Genomic DNA, 21176 nt, shown 5'->3' on the forward strand with positions numbered 1-21176 from the left:
CATATATAGAGAGAGATCTTTTTTCAATGATGGGGATCAAAGTTAGAATCTCTGATATGCTAGGCAAGCATTCTACCATTGAATTATATACAAACATATTTTTTATTGTGAAAATACTGTACAGAGGGATTACAATTACATGGACAAGGTAATGAATACATTTCTTTTTTTTTTTTTTTTTTAGTTGGTCATGGGGCCAGGCTCTGGGCCTGGGCTGTCCCTAAGCTCTTCAGCTCAAGACTAGCACTGAACCACTAGAGCCACAGTGCCACTTGCAGCTTTTTCTGCTTATGTGGTACTGAGGAATCAAACCCAGGGCCTCATGCATGCGAGGCAAGCACTCTACCACTGAGCCACCTTCCCAGCCCCCAATGAGTACATTTCTTATCAAGCATTGTTGCCTCCTCCTTTGTTTCCCCTTATATATTTATTACATATCATAGTATACATAAAATTTTATATCATACTACTGTCATATCATTGCCGTGTCATTAAATATTTGAAGGCATTTTAAATGGCTTATTCATCTTGTTAGCATATCTTCATTTCTTTCAATTACTTGGGACATTTCCTTTTTTATTTTTTTTTTGTGCTAGTATTGTGCTTGAACTCAGGGTCTGCGTGCTGTCCCTGAGCTGCTTTTACTCAAGCCTAGCACTCGCCTACTTGTGCCACAGCTTCACTATTGGCTGTTTTTTGTTTTGTTTTGGCAGTTTATTGGAGATAAAGAGGCTCATGGATTTGCCTATCTGGATTGGCTTTGAACCATGATCCTCAAATCTTAGCCTCCGGCATAGGTAGAATTACAGGCTTGGGCCACTGATACCTAGCTTTTTCCAATTTCTTTTATTAACAATGTTGCATAAAACATTTAGATGAGGCAAGTCTGCATTTGTTTCTTTGTAATAAAAATTAAAATCAGAGTACCAAAATAAAAGATGTGATATTTATAAAGTTCTAAGAATTTCTGGCCAAACTTCCCTCAAAGCCTAACACAATGCTCCCTTCTGAGTTACTTTGGATTTTTTTCTTCCTGGTATACTATGGTGTGAACTCAGGGCTTCATATTTGCTAGGCAAGAGCTTAAGCCTACTTCCCCACTGGAGCCACTTCTCCATCCCTGGGCTAATTTTTAAATTTGGGAGACAAAATAGAAATCAACTAGGCTAATAACCAACAATAAGACTCTCAAATCTGAGTATTAACCTTCAAGTAGATATAATGGTATAAGTATTACTTTATCACGTGACCTTTGGATTACATTTACATGGACATGATATTGGAAATAAAGGTACCAGCTAATATCTTTAAATGTACTAATTATTAACCTATCATCACTGTTGATTAGATCTTGACAGTCAGCTGAAATTTAAATTCAGCTGTTAAATGAAGGAGATAATGTGTTTTATGTAAGTTACTACATTGTAATTTTTAAGTGATGGACTTAGGTGAAGAAATGAGGCAAGTGACAAGCAAAGGAAGCAAACCTACCTCTGTTTGCATTAATAAAATACATTTAATAGAAAAAAGGAAGATAGCAAGAAAATGGTTATTAAGATGACAAGGCTTGTGCAGATCCAATTTGTCAGTCACAGAGATTCATGAAATGTAATTACAACTACTTTCCTATCTCAGAGACCAAGATATAAGAAAGAAAATCACAGAGCTGGGCGCAGGTTGCTCACACCTGTAATCCTAGCTACTCAGGAGGCTGAGATATGAGGATCATGGTTCAAATTCAGCTAGGGCAGGAAAGTCCATGAGACTCTTATCTCCAATAAGCCACTAGAAAACTGGAAGTGCTACTGTGGCTCAAATGGAGAGCACTAGCCTTGAGCTGAAGAGCTGGGGGACAGCGTTCAGGCCCAGAGTTCAAGCCCCATGACTGACAAAAAAGAAAAAAGAAAAAAAATCACTTGAAATCAGAAACTGTCTTAACCTTAAATCCATTCTTTTGAGTTTTGTGTTGCTTAAGCAATAGTTTTGTGGGAACTTAAACACCATTTGATTATACTATAGAAATATTTTTCTTTTAAAAAAATAGCTACCAAGATTTAAAGTTTTCTATTGTCAGTTGTGGAGCCTGAACTCTGGGCCTGGGCACTGTCCTTCAGCTCTTCAGCTCAAGGTTAGTGCTCTACCACTTGAGCTGCAGTGCAGCTTCCGGCTTTTTCTGCTTATGTAGTGCTGAAGAATCGAACCCAGGGCCTCATGCATTCTAGGCAAGCACTCTACCACTGAGCCACCTTGCCAGCCCAAGATTTAAGGTATTTTTTTTAAGGCTTCTATATTTATAGATTAGCTTTAGAAGCATATACAAGCTATAGAGGGGAACTGAGTATTTTTTATTCTCCCAACTGAGAATGGTCCCAATTTGGAATGATTTGAACTTATTCAAAATACCAAAATAAATAGGTCCTTTCTGTTTTCTAACACAAGCAACTCTGTGCCACCTTACTGTTAATCTTATTCTAACCTACCAAAGATACTACTAGAAATACCAGCTCTCCTTATCTAACAGGACCTTGAAGGTGTTAGTTTTATGTTTTAAGTTTTACTGACTCTCCGTAAGTGCCCTTTACCTCTAGGTTGAAGAGCATATTAAAGTCAGGAATGCAGACATGTTTGTCCTCCATTTTCCTGCGCATGTTTTTGATGGCATGGATTGATGTCTCATAATAAAGCTGGGGTCTCCTGCGGAGAGGGAAGTCTTTCACCCAGCTGCAACAAATCTCATGTAGCTTGCTGAAGACAGAACGCGCCAATTTCACTGTCTCAATCTCTGTGAAGGAAACAGAAACCTCCAATGAAAAGCTTTGTAACATTGCTTGGTAAGGACAGAAGTAGGGCACCTTAGTCAAATTCCTTAACAGAAGAAACTCATCGTCTTCAAGAAAAAGGAAATGCTGTTTCTGAAGAGAAAATGACAGCCTATCTACACTAGAAAATCATCAGCCAGAAGCTGTCACTAAGATATCCTTTTATCACAAGGAGAAAACCTCTAGCTAGGTCTGGACCTGTTTCTAGGCTTGATTTTTTCCAGCCCACGAAGCATTCTGGTTCTGTGCTTAAATTCAGAGCATTTTTCTGCTGGCTGGCTGCAATGGTTATCGCCTGGAGACCCAAGCCTTCTAGACTCAGAATGACTGAAATATGAACATTAGTTATCTAGTTAATTGGAATAAGAAAATAAGAAAGCCTTAAGACAACTTTATAAATATAGAAAGAAAAATGTTAACTGTGATTGCAATTTCTTTGTCCCTTTCTTTCTGTTATCTTTACTTACAGTTCCTTTTCTCTCCACTAAATGATCATCATTTGGAATAGAATTACATATTTTTTCTATTTGTTTATTTCAGTTTTTCTTTAAGGTTTTAGACAGCAAGGAGAATCATGAAAAGGTATCAAGATGTATTCATAAACTGTATTCATAAACTGACATGTTAAATTGAAACCCTCTTTTATATCTAAAGATAATTTTTTAAGTTAAAAACTAAATGTTTTAGCAGTATTTTAAATGGTTTAGCCAATAAAGGTAATTAACAAGGGTTGGGGTTTTCTTGGGGGGAAAGTACTTAAATCCTGTCTATGTGTATATACCTAGATGGAAAAAGGGTGATAGTAATCAGAGAAGCAATACTAATAGTATTCTTCACCCCAAGTATATACTTCACCTTAACTTTATTATACAACCAAATTAGGTAACAAAGACTAATCACCTTCTCTGAGGCATATTTTGTATCTTTCAGTAGGTTGGACTGATGGGTAGGTCTTTTCAACAACACTTAATGGTATACTAAAGAGATATCTTAACCAATTCCACTCAAGCTTTTCTCTACTCAAGCCACATCTATTGAAATAACCAATGGAAGACCAGGTTTTCTCAAGCTAATATTACAGGCTCCTTCTAAATCTCAGAGAAAAAAGAAACAACATTAGAACTTAAGAAATGATTTTATTAGCCAGGCACCGGGGGCTCTCAACTGTAATCCTAGCTACTCAGGAGGCTGAGATCTGAGGATCACGGTTCAAAGCCAGCCTAGGCAGGAAAGTCCATGAGACTCTTATCACTGATAAACCACTAGAAAACTGGATGTGGAGCTGTAGCTCAAGCAGAAAAGCGCTCTCCTTGAGCAGAAGAGCTGAAGGACAGTGCTCAGGCCCAGAGTTCAAGCCCCACAACCAACAACAAAAAAAGAAAAAAATATTTTATTGACCTGTGGCCAGTAGCTCATTCCTGTAATCCTAGCTACGTGGGAGGTTGAGATCTGAGGATCAAGGTTCAAAGCCAGCCTGGGTAGGAGACTGGAGACTCTTATCTCCAATTAACCACCAAAAAGCTGGAAGTGGAGCTATGGCTCAAGTGGGAGTGTGAGCCTTGAGGAGAAAAAAGCTAAGGGATATAATGCCTAGGTCCCAGTACTGGCACACATACACACAAAAATTGTTTTACTAAATCAACTATGGCTTGCCAAGCCTGAGGAAACATGTGCCAGATGGGCAGTGGCTGCAGATGCCTCTTCTAATCTAGAAACACAAATCTCAAAGAATAGACTGTATGTTCCTGAGCAGCTTGGGAACTTGGACTCCCAGCTTTTACTTCCAGGCTTGCCTTAACTTTAATCTATAACTACATTTACCTATTTTCTTTTTTTTTTTTGGGTCCGGTCGTGGGGCCTGAACTCTGGGCCTGGGCACTATCCCTCAGCTCTTCAGCTCAAGGCTAGCGCTCTACCACCTGAGCCACAGCACCACTTCCAGCTTTTTTCTTTTTGCTTATGTGGTGCTGAGGAATCGAACCCAGGGCCTCAGGCATGCAAGGCAAGCGCTCTACCACTGAGCCACCTTCCCAGCCCCATTTTTACCTATTTTCTTATGTCAAATTATTTTTTATTTTGATTAATTGATCAAGACAGGGTCTTGCTATGTAGCCTAGGCTGACCCAGAACTCCAGATCCTGCTGGCTCAGTCTAAGTACTGGGATTTCAGGTATGTGGTGCCACACTCAGCAGGAAATTCTTTGTTAAAATGACTATATTTAGAAAACTGATCAAGTTGTTTATTTTCTTTAGTAATAGTACAGAGTGGTAAGCCCTGTTTTGTGGCTTTGTGCCACCCTTAAACATATTTTTTGAGACAAGAATTCCCTATGGACCCTAGTAAGGTATGCTATGTTACACCTACACAACTATGTTTAGCCTCCCCTTAACTTTATGTAACTGAAAACAAAGGATGCATTTGAAAAATAAATGAAGCTCATGGAATAAAGGAGCTGGCCAAGGCTTTATGCATTATAAGCAAGTGCTCGATCCCCAGTCCTAGAACCTATTTCATCCATCCATACCTCCTTTCATCATTACAAAAAACATCTGGTCTCTGCAGCAGGATAGACTCCCAGTTGCAGACCCAGTTGAGATACGTTGTTTGACTCAATCATAAGAGTTACAAACAATGAATTCAGAAATTTTGAGAGAGAATGGGGTGTGGTATTGATATTAACTATTAGGATAGTTCCCAGATAATAATATAAACATTTATATCATTCTTTATTTCTCTTACGTAGATCTGCACTGACTAATAAGGTAGCTACTCAGTACATGTGGTTAAACTTTAATAAAATTTAAAATTCAGGCTTTTGGTCACTTCACTTTGTCTGAAGAACTCAATAACCACATGTGGCTAATGGCTACCACACTGGGCAAGGGGATATTTACATCATTGCACTATGTTGGACAGAGCTTACAGATTTACTTGGTTAGGGAAAGCAGTACTAGCTTCCTTTAGTTTTAGTAACTATTAGACCTGTCCTTACGCCTTCTCAGTTGCTTCTCCTATTACACTATGTTCACACCATCTATTGTAACTTTTGAACCACATTTTATAACTACAGGTAACACTTCCTGAGTATCTGCTGCATTCTGTCTCTAGTTCTGGAAATGGAATCAAGAGCCCCAAGCTTACTTAGTCAAGTGATCTCCCACTAAGCATCAATACCAGCCCAGGAAAAATTCTAATCTCAGATTCATTTGATTTCTAAAACCTTATTCTCTTCATTTTCCATTTAGACTGCATAGAGACTATCTTCATTGCCTTTATTACTCATATCTAACACACAGCAGCAGCTCCCATTCAATGTCTGCTGAATTAATGAATATGCAAGCTTTATAATTAAATAGCTATTAAAATATTTATGCTTCTAGATTGTCTATTCTGCTTCACTTATCTCTTCATCGACCTTTTCAACAGTAAATTACTTTAAAGTATCTTTCAGTATCAGCTAGTTTTCCTATCTGTTACTAACTTTAAAAGATTTAACTTGGGTATTTTGACAAGTTTATTTTTCCAGATGAACTATCTAATAATTTTGCCAAGTTTGGGAAGAAAAACCTGCTGGTATTGTGTTTGAGATTGCATAATTTATAGATTACTTTGATAAAACTGAAACATTTTTCATATTGAGTCCTATCTAATAAATCTAAATCTAAATCTTTTTTTTTTTTTTTTTTGGGTCCGGTTGTGGGGCCTGAACTCTGGGCCTGGGCACTGTCCCTCAGCTCTTCAGCTCAAGGCTAGCGCTCTACCACTTGAGCCACAGCGCCACTTTCGGCTTTTTTCCTTTTGCTTATGTGGTGCTGAGGAATCGAACCCAGGGCCTCAGGCATGCAAGGCACGCGCTCTACCACTGAGCCATCTTCCCAGCCCTAAATCTAAATCTTTATGTTGACCAGCAGACTACTGACATAGGTTCTTTTTTCTTTTTCCTTTTATTTTTCTGGTGTTAAGAATCAAACGCAGGGCCTTACGCATGGTAGGCTGGGAGACAAGTACTTTACTACTCTGCCATACTCCCAGCTCAATTGTTTTGAGGTTGTTTTAAACAAGGAGGCTTTTGGAAGATGATGTCTCTCTACATAGCCCATACTGATCTTAAACTTATGATCCTCCTGCCTCTCCTGAGCATACGAGATTACAGGTACATGAGGCTTACCTTATTTCTCACCTTATTCCTGATTATTTTATCTACTCGTTATTTTGATTCAGAATTTTGCTTTCCAGTATTATTTTTTTCCTTTTTTTCTCCATATGCATATGCATACTGGGGTAAAATGTGATTCCCTTCTTACCAGCTAGAAAATTATATTCTTCCAGTCACAGTGATTAGTTCAGGAATGGAAAACTATCCAAGTTCAGCCAATCAGAGTGAACCTGTGACATAGGTAAGAAAAACTAATTCTCCTACCCAACTTGAACATGGGCAAATGAAGATCAGGTACTCTGAGCAATCACCTTATCACCACTTGGAACCTGGAAGTAACATAAAATAAAAGGCAGTACTGCTGGGAATTGGAGAAATACCAGGTTGTGTTAACATTGTTTGAAGGTAGCTGTATAATCCTTACTCTGGAGTCATCAATAAATTCTGTTTTGTGGAAGCCAATCTGAGTTGTGTTTGTACTGAATTACAACCCAAAAATTCCTGAGTTTCAATTAAACATAAATGCTGGATTTTGGTTTGAACCAAATTTTGTCCTACTATCATAGGACATACAACAGACCTCCAATAAAATACTTGTTGAATGAATTGTTGTACAATGTACAAATATTTTGAGGTTTTTGTTTTGTTCTGTTTTTTGCCGATCATGGGGCCTGAACTCTGGGCCTGGGCGCTGTCCCTCAGCTCTTCAGCTCAAGGCTAGCACTCTACCACTGGAGCCACAGCATCACTTCCGGCTTTTTCTGCTTATGTGGTACTAAGGAATCAAACCCAGGACCTCATGCATGCAAGGCAAGCACTCTACCACTGAGCCACCTTCCCAGCCCCAGAGGGTTTTATTATTTTTTATTTATTTTTTGTAGGTCTTACTACATAGCCAAGGCTAGCCTAGAACTTTCATGCTCTTACCTCAGCCTCCTGAGTGATGAATGTATGACCTCACTTAGTTTACTTACAATTTTTCATATTTATTGCTAAGACTGGTGTCTCATTTTTTCATAAGCAGGATTTTGGGTATCCAATTTATACAGAAAATTTTCCTTCTTTGTGCAATTAGAACATTCATTTTTTAAATGGAATTATCTCTTAGATCGTTTGAAAATGTTCACTTGGCCACGTGTAGTAGCACCTGCTTGTTATCTCAAAACTAATCAGGGTGAAGGAGGGTTGCAAGTTTGATCCCAACCTAGGACCCAGACTCAAAAAAGGAAAGAAAAAAATAAGAAAAAGAAAGTTCACTTATAGGGGCTGGGAAGGTGGCTCAATAGTAAAGTGCTTGCCTCATATGCATGAGGCCCTGGGTTCGATTCCTCAGCACCACATAAACAGAAAAAGCCAGAAGTGGTGCTGTGGCTCAAGTGGTAGAGCACTAGCCTTGAACTGAAGAGTTGAGGGACAGCGCCCAGACCCAGAGTTCAAGCCCAATGACAAAAAAAAAAAAAAGTTCACTTGTAGAATCATATTCCATGTGCTTTTGCCTTCGATAGTTTTCTTTTTGTTTGTTGGTTGGTTGGTTGGTTGGTTGTGGGGCTTGAACTCTGGGCTTGAATGCTGTCCCTCAGCTCTAGGTGAGCCCTCTACAGCTTGAGCCACAGGGCCACTTCTGGTTTTCTAATGGTTTATTGGAGATAAGAGCCTCATGGACTTTCATGCCGGGGCTGGCTTTGTACCATGACCCTCAGATCTCAGCCTCCTAAGTAGCTAGGATTACAGGCATGAGCCACTGGTGCCTGGCTTGTCTTCAATAGTTTTCTTAGTCTCTTTCTTCTTAGGTAAACTTTGTCAATTTATGTTTTTCTAGAAAAATATGACATTCTCTCACTTGCCTCTGTATTAGTGATAATTTTACTTTCCTGCTTTTTTGTTTGTTTGGCTTAATTGTTTTTTCCCCTGGTATTAAGGGCCTTCAACTTCAATTTGGTAGGCAGACACACTTCACTTGAGCCACGTCCCTAGCCTTTTTATGTTTTTAATTTTCATTGGGCTATTTCAAATTGGTTGTTTGTACAGCAGTCACAGCTACCAAATTCTATCCATATCAAGTAGATATGGAAGATCATGTAGCAACATGCTGTTGGGAATGACATAAATATGAAAATAATTCACAGCTGATTTTTTTTTTGGTCAGTTGTGGGGCTTGAACTCTGGGTCTGGGTGCTGTCCCTGTACTCTTCAGCTCAAAGTAAATACTCTACTAAATGAGCCACAGGGCCACTTCTGGTTTTCTGGTGGTTAATTAGAGATGAGAATCTCAAGGACTTTCCTGCCTGAGCTGGCTTTGAACGTCTATCCTAAGAGCTCAGCCTCCTGAGTAGCTAGGATTACAGGCATGAAGCACTGGTGCTCAGTGACAACTGATTTTTTAAAAAATATTGTGTTTGGAAACAACTAAGAATGGCAATAGATTTAGTGGGAACCTTATGCAGTATGCTATTTCCTACTCAGATGTATGGACAAAGACAATGCTCCCAGCAGAGATTTTTCTTAGTGTAGTTCACACTGAGTGATTTGGATTAAATAGATGAAGGATTTGCAAGTATATAAGAATTATAGTCTAGCATAGACACATTACTGGTTTGTTGGAAAAATTAAAAATCAGGATGATTAATAACATCCAGCAAAAGAAAAACCCTTCTTTTCACTTTACTGTCTTCGGGAGCTCAGAATATTCTTCCAAAGTAGACACTTGGGGCAGCATTTCAGTCTTGCTACATTAAGTATTCCCCTGCAGGGAGTGGAGTAGGGCATCAGTATATAAATAATAGCCTCTTGAAATGGAAAAATAAAATAAAAAGGGGGTGTGAAAAGTGAAAATCATCCAAAGTAGCAGTCCACCCCCTCACAGCTGTAAATTACTCATCAGTTCTTAATGTCATTGTACTGAGCTGGAGCTGAGTCAGCCATCACCCTGGCTGCAGTGAAACAGAATTTAATCTCTCATCTTTTCATTGTAAGGGTTTTACTATGCATCAGTTTTGTAGGAAAGATCAATGCTTTGTAGAAGGAATTCTACCCTACTTGACTCGGCAACAGTTTGATTCCAGACAAATCAATTATTCTCAGTACAAAACAGAGTAATCCCTTGACAAATTGCCATCACAAACAATCTAGAAAGATAAAAGAGCAGTATGTCTGTCACATACTCACTGGAACCTAAGCACTTTCACTCATTAATATAGGCTTTGTTCCTTATGAACCATGTTTATAGTCAGATACTTAAGTAGGCTGGATATGGTAGTACACAAGTATACTATCTCAGTACTCAGGACCTGAGGGACAAGGATATGAGTTTGAGGCCAGTCTGAGGAATTGAGTTTAGCAAGGCCCTATCTCAAAACAAAATTGAAAACACAGGCACTAGAGATATATCTCAGTGGTAGAGTACTTGCCTAACATGTGTGAGGCTTTGGGGTCAACCCCAGTGAGTGGGCCTCAGGCCAGGAGCCATTAGTTTCCTGTAAAAAAAGATGTACAATACTCCATGTAATCAAATCACACACATATCTATCATAAAGTGCTCTACTTATTGGCAGCTATACATTTTAATAATTTATCAGTTTTGTTAGAACTGATTTTTTTTTAATTTTTATATCTGACTTTTTATTTGGATTTTTAAAGCCAAGCTAAAAAAAAATAGGTTTTACTCAAAGTCACGCTGCCCTCTCTCACTGGTCTTCTTCGGTATGTACTGAGGATTACTGTGTATTTCTTTGAACTGAGGATTGAATTCAGGTCTCTGAGCATGCTTGGCAAGTGTTCTACAACTTAAGTCACATCCCCAGCCCTTCTGTTTGTGCTTTTCTATTTGAGATTGGGCCTTAATTAACTTTTTCTTGTCTTGCTTCTACCTCTGAATAGCTGGGATTACAGATATGGGCCACTCTTCCCCAATGTCAGCTTCTAATTTACAGTGCTGGAGTTAGAACTTAGGTCTTGTTTGTGCTTGCTAGGTGGGTGTTCTACCTTTCTCATTTTAAGTACTTTTGCCCAGGGCAGGCCTCAGGTTACAATCCTATTTATGCCTCCTCTCATATAGCTGGTATTACAGGCATAAGCCATGTCCAGCTTGTTGGTTGAGATGAGTCTTAATAACTTTTTTCCTAGGCTGACCTGGAACAGCATTCTTCTCATCTTCCCCGGTCTTATGCCCCCACCACATCTTGCCTTTCTTTAAAAAACAAACAAACAAACAAACTGAAATGGTGTCTTACAATGTTAGCTAATCTTACCTGGAACTTCTGGGCTCAAATAATCTTACCACCTCAGCTTCTCTAGAAGCTGGGACTGCAGGCATGTACCATGGTATATTCATATTCCTCAATCTACTTCTCCTGCTTCCCAGACACTATGTTGTTCCAATTACCTTCCATATACTGCTTTACGTTTTTACAGAAATACTTGCTGGTTTTTTCCCTCTTTTTTTTTTTTTTTCCAGTCCTGGGTCATGAACTCAGGGCCTGGGCACTGTCCCTAAGCTCCTTTTGTTCAAGGCTAGCACTCTATCACTTGAGCCACAGTACCACTACTGGCTTTTTCTGCTTATGTGGTACTGAGGATTTGAACCCAGGGCTTCAATGCATGCTAGGCAAGCACTCTATCACTAAGCTACATTCCAAGCCTTCTTCCTTTTATATTTTTTATTTTTTTTCCACTACTACCACTATATGATTAACTAGTAAATAAATGTAATTTTGGGCTGGGAAGGTGGCTCAGTGGTAGAGCGCATGCCTTGCATGCCAGAGGCCCTGGGTTCAATTCCTCAGCACCACATAAGCAAAAAGAAAAAAGCCGGAAGTGGCGCTGTGGCTCAAGTGGTAGAGCGTTAGCCTTGAGCTGAAGAGCTGAGGGACAGCACCCAGGCCCAGAGTTCAGGCCCCACAACCGGACCCAAAAAATAAATAAATAAATAAATGTAATTTAATTTAGTATACTGCAGATAATTTCTGAGGAGCACTATAAGATTTTAGTATTTTTTTTGGGGGGGGGGAGAGGACCTGGTCATGGGGCCTGAATTCTGGGCCTGGGCGCTGTCCCTCAGCTCTTAGCTCAAGGCTAGCATGCTACCACTTGAGCCACAGCGCCACTTCCAGCTTTTTTCTTTTTGCTTATGTGGTGCTGAGGAATCGAACCCAGGGCCTCATGCATGCAAGGCAAATGCTCTACCACTGAGCCACCTTCCCAGCCCAGATTTTAGTATCTTTAAACAATGTAGAAAGATACTCACCCACAGTACCTTCTGAGCCATCTGTTTCCTTTGGGATATAATGTGCAGAAAGATCACTCTGAAGGACTTCATCTGATGTGGCTCTGGCTAACGCAGCAGCCAGAAAGGAGGGGCAGTTACTGAAAGAGAAACACAAGGCCATTCTCAGTAAGAATTAGGGAGTAGTTCACTTAACATTATAATTTGTATTGACTATAACATATTACCTCAAAATAAAATTGTGCCTTTAAACAATATTCAACAAGTATTTATTGAGATCTTGCTATGTTTTAGGCCCTTTCAGATACTAGATATATGTTGCTGAACAGCACAGCTATTAGTGGAGCTTACAGTCTGTGAGGGAGCTAGAGGATAAACAAATAGGATAAGTTTTATAAAAAGAATACGGTGATAAAGAGTAACAGAGTAGTACCTACTTAGATTGGTCAGGAGTGTCATACCTTGAAAAATGAAAAAGGTTCAATTATATGGATACGGTAACTCAGCATAAAACATTTCAGGCAGAGGAAACAGATCTTTTATGAGAACTTGGTATATTCAAAATGAGAGATGCTCAGAGGATATAATGCATAGTAGGTGAAAGGCAAAGTAGCAAGGAAGAGGTATAGGCAAAGTTCAGTTATTTGGACCCTTTACACTATGGTAAAGGATTTGGATTTTAATCAGAGAGTAATGAGAATTCACAGAAGATTTTTGAGCAAGAAAATGTCATAATAAGGACTTTGTCCTTATATAAGTAAGAAGAAAAAATGAGTACATTTGGGAGAAAGATAATATAGAAAACCTGCTGGTTATTGCATGTAGAGGAGAGAGAATGAAAGAAAACAGTTAACAGTATCCTGGATTTTGAGCAACTTAATAAATGAAAGGATCCTCTGAAGAGTGGGGGAAACTAGGAAAAGAACAAGTATGCCTAGGTGGGGTAAGATATTTTATGAAGGAAGCAAATAAAAACAGATCATTACTCTGGGTCAGGGATTTCAGTGTGTCCCCTGGTTTACTCCTTTGGTATGCAATCATCCTATGCATCATCATTATACAGATGGTGAAGTAATGGGAAATGGGATATTTTCTTTTGTAGTTCAGAGGTTTTCAGATCAAGTAGAATTATAGTTAAGAAGCTGTACTCAAGCAACCATACCCAAGGAATCCCACCTGTACTGCACCAAGATCTTGAATCTTAAGCCTAAGCCTGGTGCCATCATGGGATAAGACTTTGTAAGACTTTAGGGAAGAGGATAAGTGAAGTTAGCATATGGGAAAGATGTGAGCTGTGGCAAAAAAAAGACTGGCACATTGTAAAAGATCACTCCCATTATTTCTGATCCCATATTACTGTTGCTGTTTTGCAGTGCTGGGCATCTAATCCAAGGCCTCAGGCAAGCTAGGCAAGTGCTCTACTACTGAGTTGTATCCCTACCCTCTATATTTTAGAACCTTATATTTCCCATTTAAAAAAATAGAGTCTGGCATGGCGCTGGTAGCCCATGCCTATAATCCTAGCTACTCAGAAAGCAGATCTGAGAATTGCAGTTCAAAGCCAGCTTAGGCAGGGAACATTTGTGAGATATTTATATCCAATTAGCTTATGAAAAACCAAAAGTGGAGCTATGGCTCAAAATGATAGAGTACTAAGCCTTAAGCAAAAAGATTCACGGACAGTGCCCAGACCCTGAGTTCAAGTTCTAAACTGACAAAAAAAAAAAAAAAAAGAAAGTATATTTTCCTTTCTTTCTTTCTTTTTTTTTTTTTTTTTTGGGGGGGGGGGTCGTGAGGCCTGAACTCTAGGCCTGGGCATTGTCGCTCAGCTCTTCAGCTCAAGGCTAGCACTCTACCACTTGAGCCACAGCACCACTTCTGGCTTTTTTCTTTTTGCTTATGTGGTGCTGAGGAATCGAACCCAGGGCCTTATGCATGCAAGGCAAGCGCTCTACCACTGAGCCACCTTCCCAGCCCTATTTTCCTTTCTTTAAACTAACTCAAAATGTACTGTATGGGGTTGGGAATGTAGTCTAGTGACAGAGCTCTTGCTTAGCATGCACAGGTCCTGGGTTTGATCCTCTGCAGTGGGGGAAAAAGAGGAAGAGGAATCATTGGCTGGGAAGTTATTGCTAATAATAGAAGGTTCTTTTTTGGAAAGAGGATATTTTTCTAAAATTGAAGTTACGATGATGGTTGAATGACTGAATTTTATTTTAAATGGGTCACTTATATGATATTTAAATTGTATTTCTATAAAAATGCTTTAAGAGGGCTGGGAAGGTGGCTCAAAGTGGTAGAGCACTAGCCTTGAGTTGAAGAGCTGAGGGACAGCGCCCAGGCCCAGAGTTCAGGCCCCATGACCGGACCCAAAAAAAAAAAAAAATGCTTTAAGAAAAAAGCACTGGGGCTGGCTCAGTGGTAGAGCGCTTGCCTTGCATGCTCAAGGTCCTGGGTTCGATTCCTCAGCAGCACATAAGCAAAAAGAAAAAAGCTGGAAGTGGCGCTGTAGCTCAAGTGGTAGAGCGCTAGCCTTGAGCTGAAGAGCTGAGGGACAGCGCCCAGGCCCAGAGTTCAGGCCCCACGACCGGACCCCCCCAAAAAAACAAAAAAAAAAGAAAAAAGCACTGTCTTTTTCAAGAACTACTGAAGAGTAAAGGTAAAATCAGAGTAGAATGAATTCATTAGTTAATAGGAGGCAAGGATATTTGGTAGAGCACAGAAAGAGAGATATGGATAGTTACCCATAAAGACCATGGAGACAAGGAAAGTTGTTTTAGAATGGTGCAGAGTCTGACTAAATACAAAATGAAATAATCTAGTAGAAAAAGACTAATGGATAATATAGAAGAAAAGGGATAACCAATTGAACCAAGTTCTTGGGAAAGCAAGAAGGAGCCAGGGTGTTGCTGGCTCACACCTGTAATCCTACCTACTCAGGAGGCTGAGATCTGAGGATCACAGTTCAAAGCCAGCCCAGGCATGAAAGTCCTTGAGACTCTTATCTCCAATAAACCACTCAGAAAACCAGAAGTGGCACTGTGGCTCAAGTGGTAGAGTGTTAGCCTTGAGCTGAAGAGCTGAGAGACAGCACACAGGTCCAGAGATCAAGCCCCATGACTGACCAAAAAAAAAAAAGGAAGGCTATCTAGTCTCCCCCCCGGCCACCCCCCACACACACATACAGAGAAATACTAGTCTTTGACAAGATGAGGTAGATTGTCTTTTATTTTTATTTTTGGGTCCGGTCGTGGGCCTGAACTCTGGGCCTGGGAACTGTCCCTCAGCTCTTCAGCTCAAGGCTAGCGCTCTACCACTTGAGCCACAGCACCACTTCTGGCGTATTTCTTTTTCTTTTCTTTTTTTTTGTTTATGTGGTGCTGAGGAATCGAACCCAGGGCTTCATGCATATGAGGCAAGCGCTCTACCACTGAGCCACCTTCCCAGCCCCGAGGTAGATTTTCTTGAAAAAAGAAAGTACAGGGCTGGGAAGTTGGCTCAGTGGCAGAGTGCTTGCCTCACATGCATGAGGCCCTGGGTTCAATTCCTCAGTACCACATAAGCAAAAAAAAAAAGCCAGAAGTGGTGCTGTGGCTGAAGTGGTAGAGTGCTAGCCTTGAGCTGAAGAGCTGAGGGACAGCGCCCAGGCCCAGAGTTCAGCCCCCACAACTGACAAAAAAAAAAAGTAAATACAGGTGCCAATTTGTTAGAAGGAAAAGGGCATTTCTATCTAATAGTTTGATCCAAAAATATTGCGACTGAATACCAAGGCTCACACTTATCAGGAGGCTGAGAATCATGGTTCCAAGCCAGCCCCAGCAGCTAAGTCCATGAGACTCTTATCTCCAATAAACTACTCCAAAAGAAAATTATATCATTTGTGAAATTAAACTATCTCTGGATATAGGTTCACCACAGGTAAGAATTTAAAAACTTGAGAGAATAAGGCAAGTACTATTAGTGTCATTAATGTGTCATCTGCAGTACATTTTTAGTCACAGTTAACGTAATTTTTTTACTTTTTGTCAGACAGAATGAAAATATTTTCAGTGAAGTAGGGAGGAGGATTAGCTGACTAATAGCTAGATATAAAACATCAAGCTAGACGTTTCACCCACATCAGCTCTTCCTACATGTCAAAAAGCTGTAACACTAGCATGAATAAATTCTTATGGGTTTGACTTGGAATTGAAAGTGATTGTTTCTGTAAAATCAGAATTACAAATATGTTTTAAAGCATGGGCACACCAGAATATGTTTGATACACCTCAAATAAAAGCTCATCATTAGTGCTTGTCATTTTAAGAGAATTAGCAGGTATGACTAACATGATAATAACACAGTAAACTGCTTTCATGATTTCTTTTTAAATGTTTGGAAGAACCTGACACTGAAGGGTTTAAAATTTGGCAAATATAATAAGCACAGGAAATATAAGAAAAGAGATAATACTACATGACAGTTTGGAGACCAGGCTTACAAGTATTATGGCATTGTGCATACTGATGACACACAGTATCACTTGATTGGTTTTTGTTGTTTTATTTTGCCAGTCCTAAGGTTTGAACTCAGGACCTGGGAACTGTCTCTGAGCTTCTTTTCTCAAAGCTAGCACTCTACCACTTGAGCCACAGAGCCACTTCCAGCTTTTTCTGTTTATGTGGTACTGAGGAATTGAACGCAGGATTTCATGTATGCTAGGAAGCACACTAGGCCACATTCCCAGCCACCTGAATTTTATTTTATTTTTTGTCAGTTGTGGGGTTTGAACTCTGGGCTTGGGCGCTGTCCCTCAGCTCTTCAGCTCAAGGCAAGCTCTACCTCTTGAGCCACAGCGCCACTTCCGGTTTTCTAGTGGTTTATTGGAGATCAGAGTATGACAGACTTTTCTGCCTGGGCTGGCATTGAACGTGGCCTGGCATTGAACCGAGATCCTCAAATCTCAGCCTCCTGAGTAGCTAGGATTACAGATGTGAGCCACCGGCGCCCAGCTCCTATTTGTTTTTGTCGGTGGTAGGGCTTGAACTCTGGGCCTAGGTGCTATCCCTCAGCTCTTCAGCTCAAGGCGAGTGCTCTACCACTTGAGCCACAGTGCCAATTCCGGTTTTCTGAGTGAGTCTCATGGACTTTCCTGCCCGGGCTGGCTTTGAACCGTGATCCTCAGATCTCAGCCTCCTGGGTAGCTAGCTAGGAGAATGTTCTTTAACTTTAACATCATGTAACGTTTAGTTGAACTATTTCTTTTTTTTTTAATTTTATTTTATTTTATTTGAGAACATACTGTACAGAGGAGTTACAATTACATGGGCAGGATAATGCATACATTTCTTACCAAGCATTGCAGCCTCCTCCTTTGTTTACCCTTCACCTCCCTTCCCAGCCTCCCCCCCCCCCCCGACAGAACTATTTCTTTTAAAGTCTAATTGTTAGGACCCTTAAATATAGTAAAAAAAAAAATATTTTGTTTATATGTATATATGTATAAAATGATACTGAATTTTTTTGTGCTGGGAGTGGGGTTTGAACATGGGAACTGGGAGCTATCCCTTAGATTTCTCAATCAAGACTGGTAATTTACCATTTGACCCACATCTCCATTTCTGACTTTATGGTAGTTAATTGGAGATTAGCCCCGGCTGACTTTGAACCATAATCCTCAGATCTCAGCCTTCAAGTAGCTGGGATTACAGGCATGGTACCTGCCTCCGTATTCTATTCAAGCTTCATATTCTGATCCCAATAATCAAAGCACAGATACTTGAAGCTAACTATAAATATGCCACATACACACACGCCAAACTAAAATTCATGAATGTTCTGATTGTTCTTTCCTGTGCTTGTCTTGGCTAGCATCATCTTTGTCCTGAAAAATTTGCCTGAGTAGATCAATCTTACTTCTTCAGTTCTATTTTGGAAATAGGGACTAGCAGTGTTACTCAGATGCAGAACATGTACTTAGCATGCACTAGACCCTGGATCCTTACCATAAGACAAAGGGAAAGAGGAGGGAAGAAGATAAAAGGGGAGGGAAAAGGAGAAATACAAGCGCATACTAATGACATTCAATAATTCAGTACTTATCAATGTTTCGACAAGTCAGTTGTTGAAGTATCTGGAACAGCATTTTAGGAGACAGATGTAAAATCATCATGGACACTACCTGAATAATTAGTGTCGGGACTAAGAGTGTAGGTCAGTGGTAGAATGCACACTTAGCACATATGAGAGGAGGGATGAGGCCAAGAAGGAAGAAAGGAATGAGCATGTTCATTTCCTGATATCTATAGATATGAAAGATAATTCCTTATATAGATATCTCAAGACACTCAGAAATTAGTTTAACTTGTATAAATAGTGATTAATCCATGTTATTACAAAGATTACAAACAACAACAGGGCAGGTACCAGTGGCTTATGCCTGTAATCCTAGTTACTCAAATCAAGAGACTGAGATGTGAGGATCACATTTCAAAGCCAGCCCAGGCAGAAAGTGCATAAGACTCTTATCTATAATTAACCACATAAAGCCATTAGAGCTGTGGTTCAAGTGGTAGAGTGCTAGTCTTGAGCAGAAAAGCTCTGGGACAGTGAGTCCCCAAGCCCTGAGAGTTCAAGCCCTACTACCAGCACAAAATAATCAATCATAAATCACTGTTGACTTTAGATCCTGAATATATGTAGTTATACTCTGAGAGAGACCTAAAATATCTGCCTACTCATTATTTAATTGCTATCCAGCTAACTTCTAAAAAAAACAAATCCTTTTCTTTGCTTCTCTTTCCCTTTTTCTTGCCCCTTTCCTTCCCTTTCTCCTATGACATAGAAGGAATGAGAAAGGTAGGTTCTAATCTGGCACACGGCTCACTTGTAATCCTTGTTACTTGGGAGGCTGAGTTCAAGGCCAGACCAGGGAGGGAAGTTAACCAGATCCCTTTCTCAACTGATAGCTGGTAAGATGGCCCAAGCCTGTCATCCTAAACTATGTGGAAGGTTTAGGCCAGCCTGGACAGAAAAGCCATTGAAATTCCACCTGAAGAGAAAGAAGCTAGATATGGTGGAGCACAGCTGTCATAATGATGCAGAGAAACACAGATAAGAGGCTCATAGTGCAGGTTGGCCCAGGCATAAAATGAGACCACATCTTGAAAATGCAAAATAGACTGACAGAGTAGCTCAAATGGTAGAGCACCTGCTTAGCAAGCACGAGACCCTGAGTTCAAACCCTAGTACTGAGGGAAAAAAGGTAGGTAGGTTCTAATTCTGAGGAACCTTAGAAAAAATATTCAAACTCTCTGGGTTTCAGTTCCCTCAACTGGAAAATACAGAAATTAAAATAACTCTAAAGTCTCTTCCAGATCTAAAATTCAACTTCTATAATTCTAAGTAAGGTTTTTATTTCAAAGATGGCACAAAAATATTTAAAACTCGCTGGGCGCTAGTGGCTCATGCCTAGCTACTCAGGAGGCTGAGCTCTGAGGATTGTGGTTCAAAGCCAGCCTCAGCAGAAAAATCTGTGAGACTTTTTTGTTGTTGTTGTTGGTCATGGGGCTTGAACTCTGGGCCTGGGCACTGTCCCTGAACTCTTCAGCTAAAGGTGAGCGCTCTACCACTTGAGCCACAGTACCACTTCTGGTTTTCTTAGTGGTTTATTGGAGATAAAGAGTCTCATGGATTTTCCTGCCCAGATGGCTTTGAATCTCAGTCCTCAGATTCAGCCTCCTGAGTAACTAGGATTACAGGTGTGAGCCAACAGCACCCAGCCATATAGCTGATTTTTTAAGAGATATGCTTATATCATAAATTTAATAAAATTAATATAATACTAAAATGTTGTGAAGCTTAATATTTTAAACAGTACTATTTCCTACATCTTATAGTTACAAGAGCTTATTATTTATCTCCACTCTACCATCTGACATCAGTCCAATTAATATTTCCTATTAGAAGGAGAAAGCAGCCAGGCACCAGTGACTCATGCCTGCAATCCTTGCTACTCAGGAGGGTGAGATCTGAGGATAAAGGTTTGAAGCCAGCCCAGGCAGGAAAGTCTGTAAGACTCTTATCTCCAATAAATTACAGGGAAAAAAAGCTGTCAGTAGAGCTATGGCTCAAGTGGTAGAGTTTTAACCTTGAACAAAAGAATCTCCTGGACAGTAGACAGGCCCTGAGTTCAAGCCCCAGAACCAGCAAAAAAAAAAAAAAGGATAAAGCAGACTAGAATTATGAAAGCTATGCTCTTTCAGCTCAGTATATTAGCTAAACCCACAAAAGATAACTGAATTATTATAGACAAAAACATTTAATTCTTATTCATTTTTAAATATCAGGGGTGGCTATATTCTGTTGTATGGACAGCATAGTATTTTAGTCAGATCTTTTTCTAAGATGACTTATTAGTATATTCTACATGCATATTAAGATGGCAACATGAATTCTTGTTATAAACCAAGCCAAGAAGCATTTTCATCACAATGCCAAACCTACACAAATCACTAAAGACATTATTAGATAAATTAGAGGTTTAAAAGTACATCCTTCCTGACACTGGCAATGTGGGCGTATGCACAGCACCCACAGCTGTGTTTCAAAAGTCTTGGCATAACACTGCTAAGGTAATAAAAATTCTTCAAAGTGGAATGTTTCCATCAATTATCTTTGAGAAGGATTCCTCTTGGATTTCTATATTATATATAATATTATATATCCCTCATGTAGTATGATGATCCTGTTTGCTCAGTATGCCCTTCCTAATAGTCATAAATGTTTAATTTCTGACCATCCCCACTCCCAGTTAATCATATGTATTCTAAATCTAAAATAACACATTAAACTAAAAATAAAGAATGCAAATTCTCCACCTGTTTTAGTTTCTTTCTCTTACTGAACTAAATGGAGTTAATGAAGGCTGATTTTTTTCCTCTTTAAATTGTTTTTCTATAGCAACCTCTAGGAATGCCACCTGGAGTCAAATTATTATAA

The 21176-nt window shown here is 39.7% G+C and overlaps 1 protein-coding gene across 1 annotated transcript in view; it reads right to left on the minus strand.

Annotated features, from left to right (window-relative positions):
• The window catches only part of Ppm1e (protein phosphatase, Mg2+/Mn2+ dependent 1E), a 113636-nt gene that overhangs the window by 17787 nt on the left and 74673 nt on the right, over positions 1–21176 (minus strand). Inside the window, exons 2-3 of the mRNA XM_042690834.1 lie at positions 12219–12337; positions 2583–2782 (exon numbers count right to left, since the gene is read on the minus strand). Coding sequence (XP_042546768.1) covers positions 2583–2782; positions 12219–12337 — 319 coding nt within the window. The remainder of the gene's footprint in view (positions 1–2582; positions 2783–12218; positions 12338–21176) is intronic.

The sequence above is a fragment of the Dipodomys spectabilis genome, unplaced genomic scaffold, assembly GCF_019054845.1.
Source record: "Dipodomys spectabilis isolate Male_0828 unplaced genomic scaffold, ASM1905484v1 ptg000004l, whole genome shotgun sequence".
NCBI classification, from domain to species: domain Eukaryota; kingdom Metazoa; phylum Chordata; class Mammalia; order Rodentia; family Heteromyidae; genus Dipodomys; species Dipodomys spectabilis.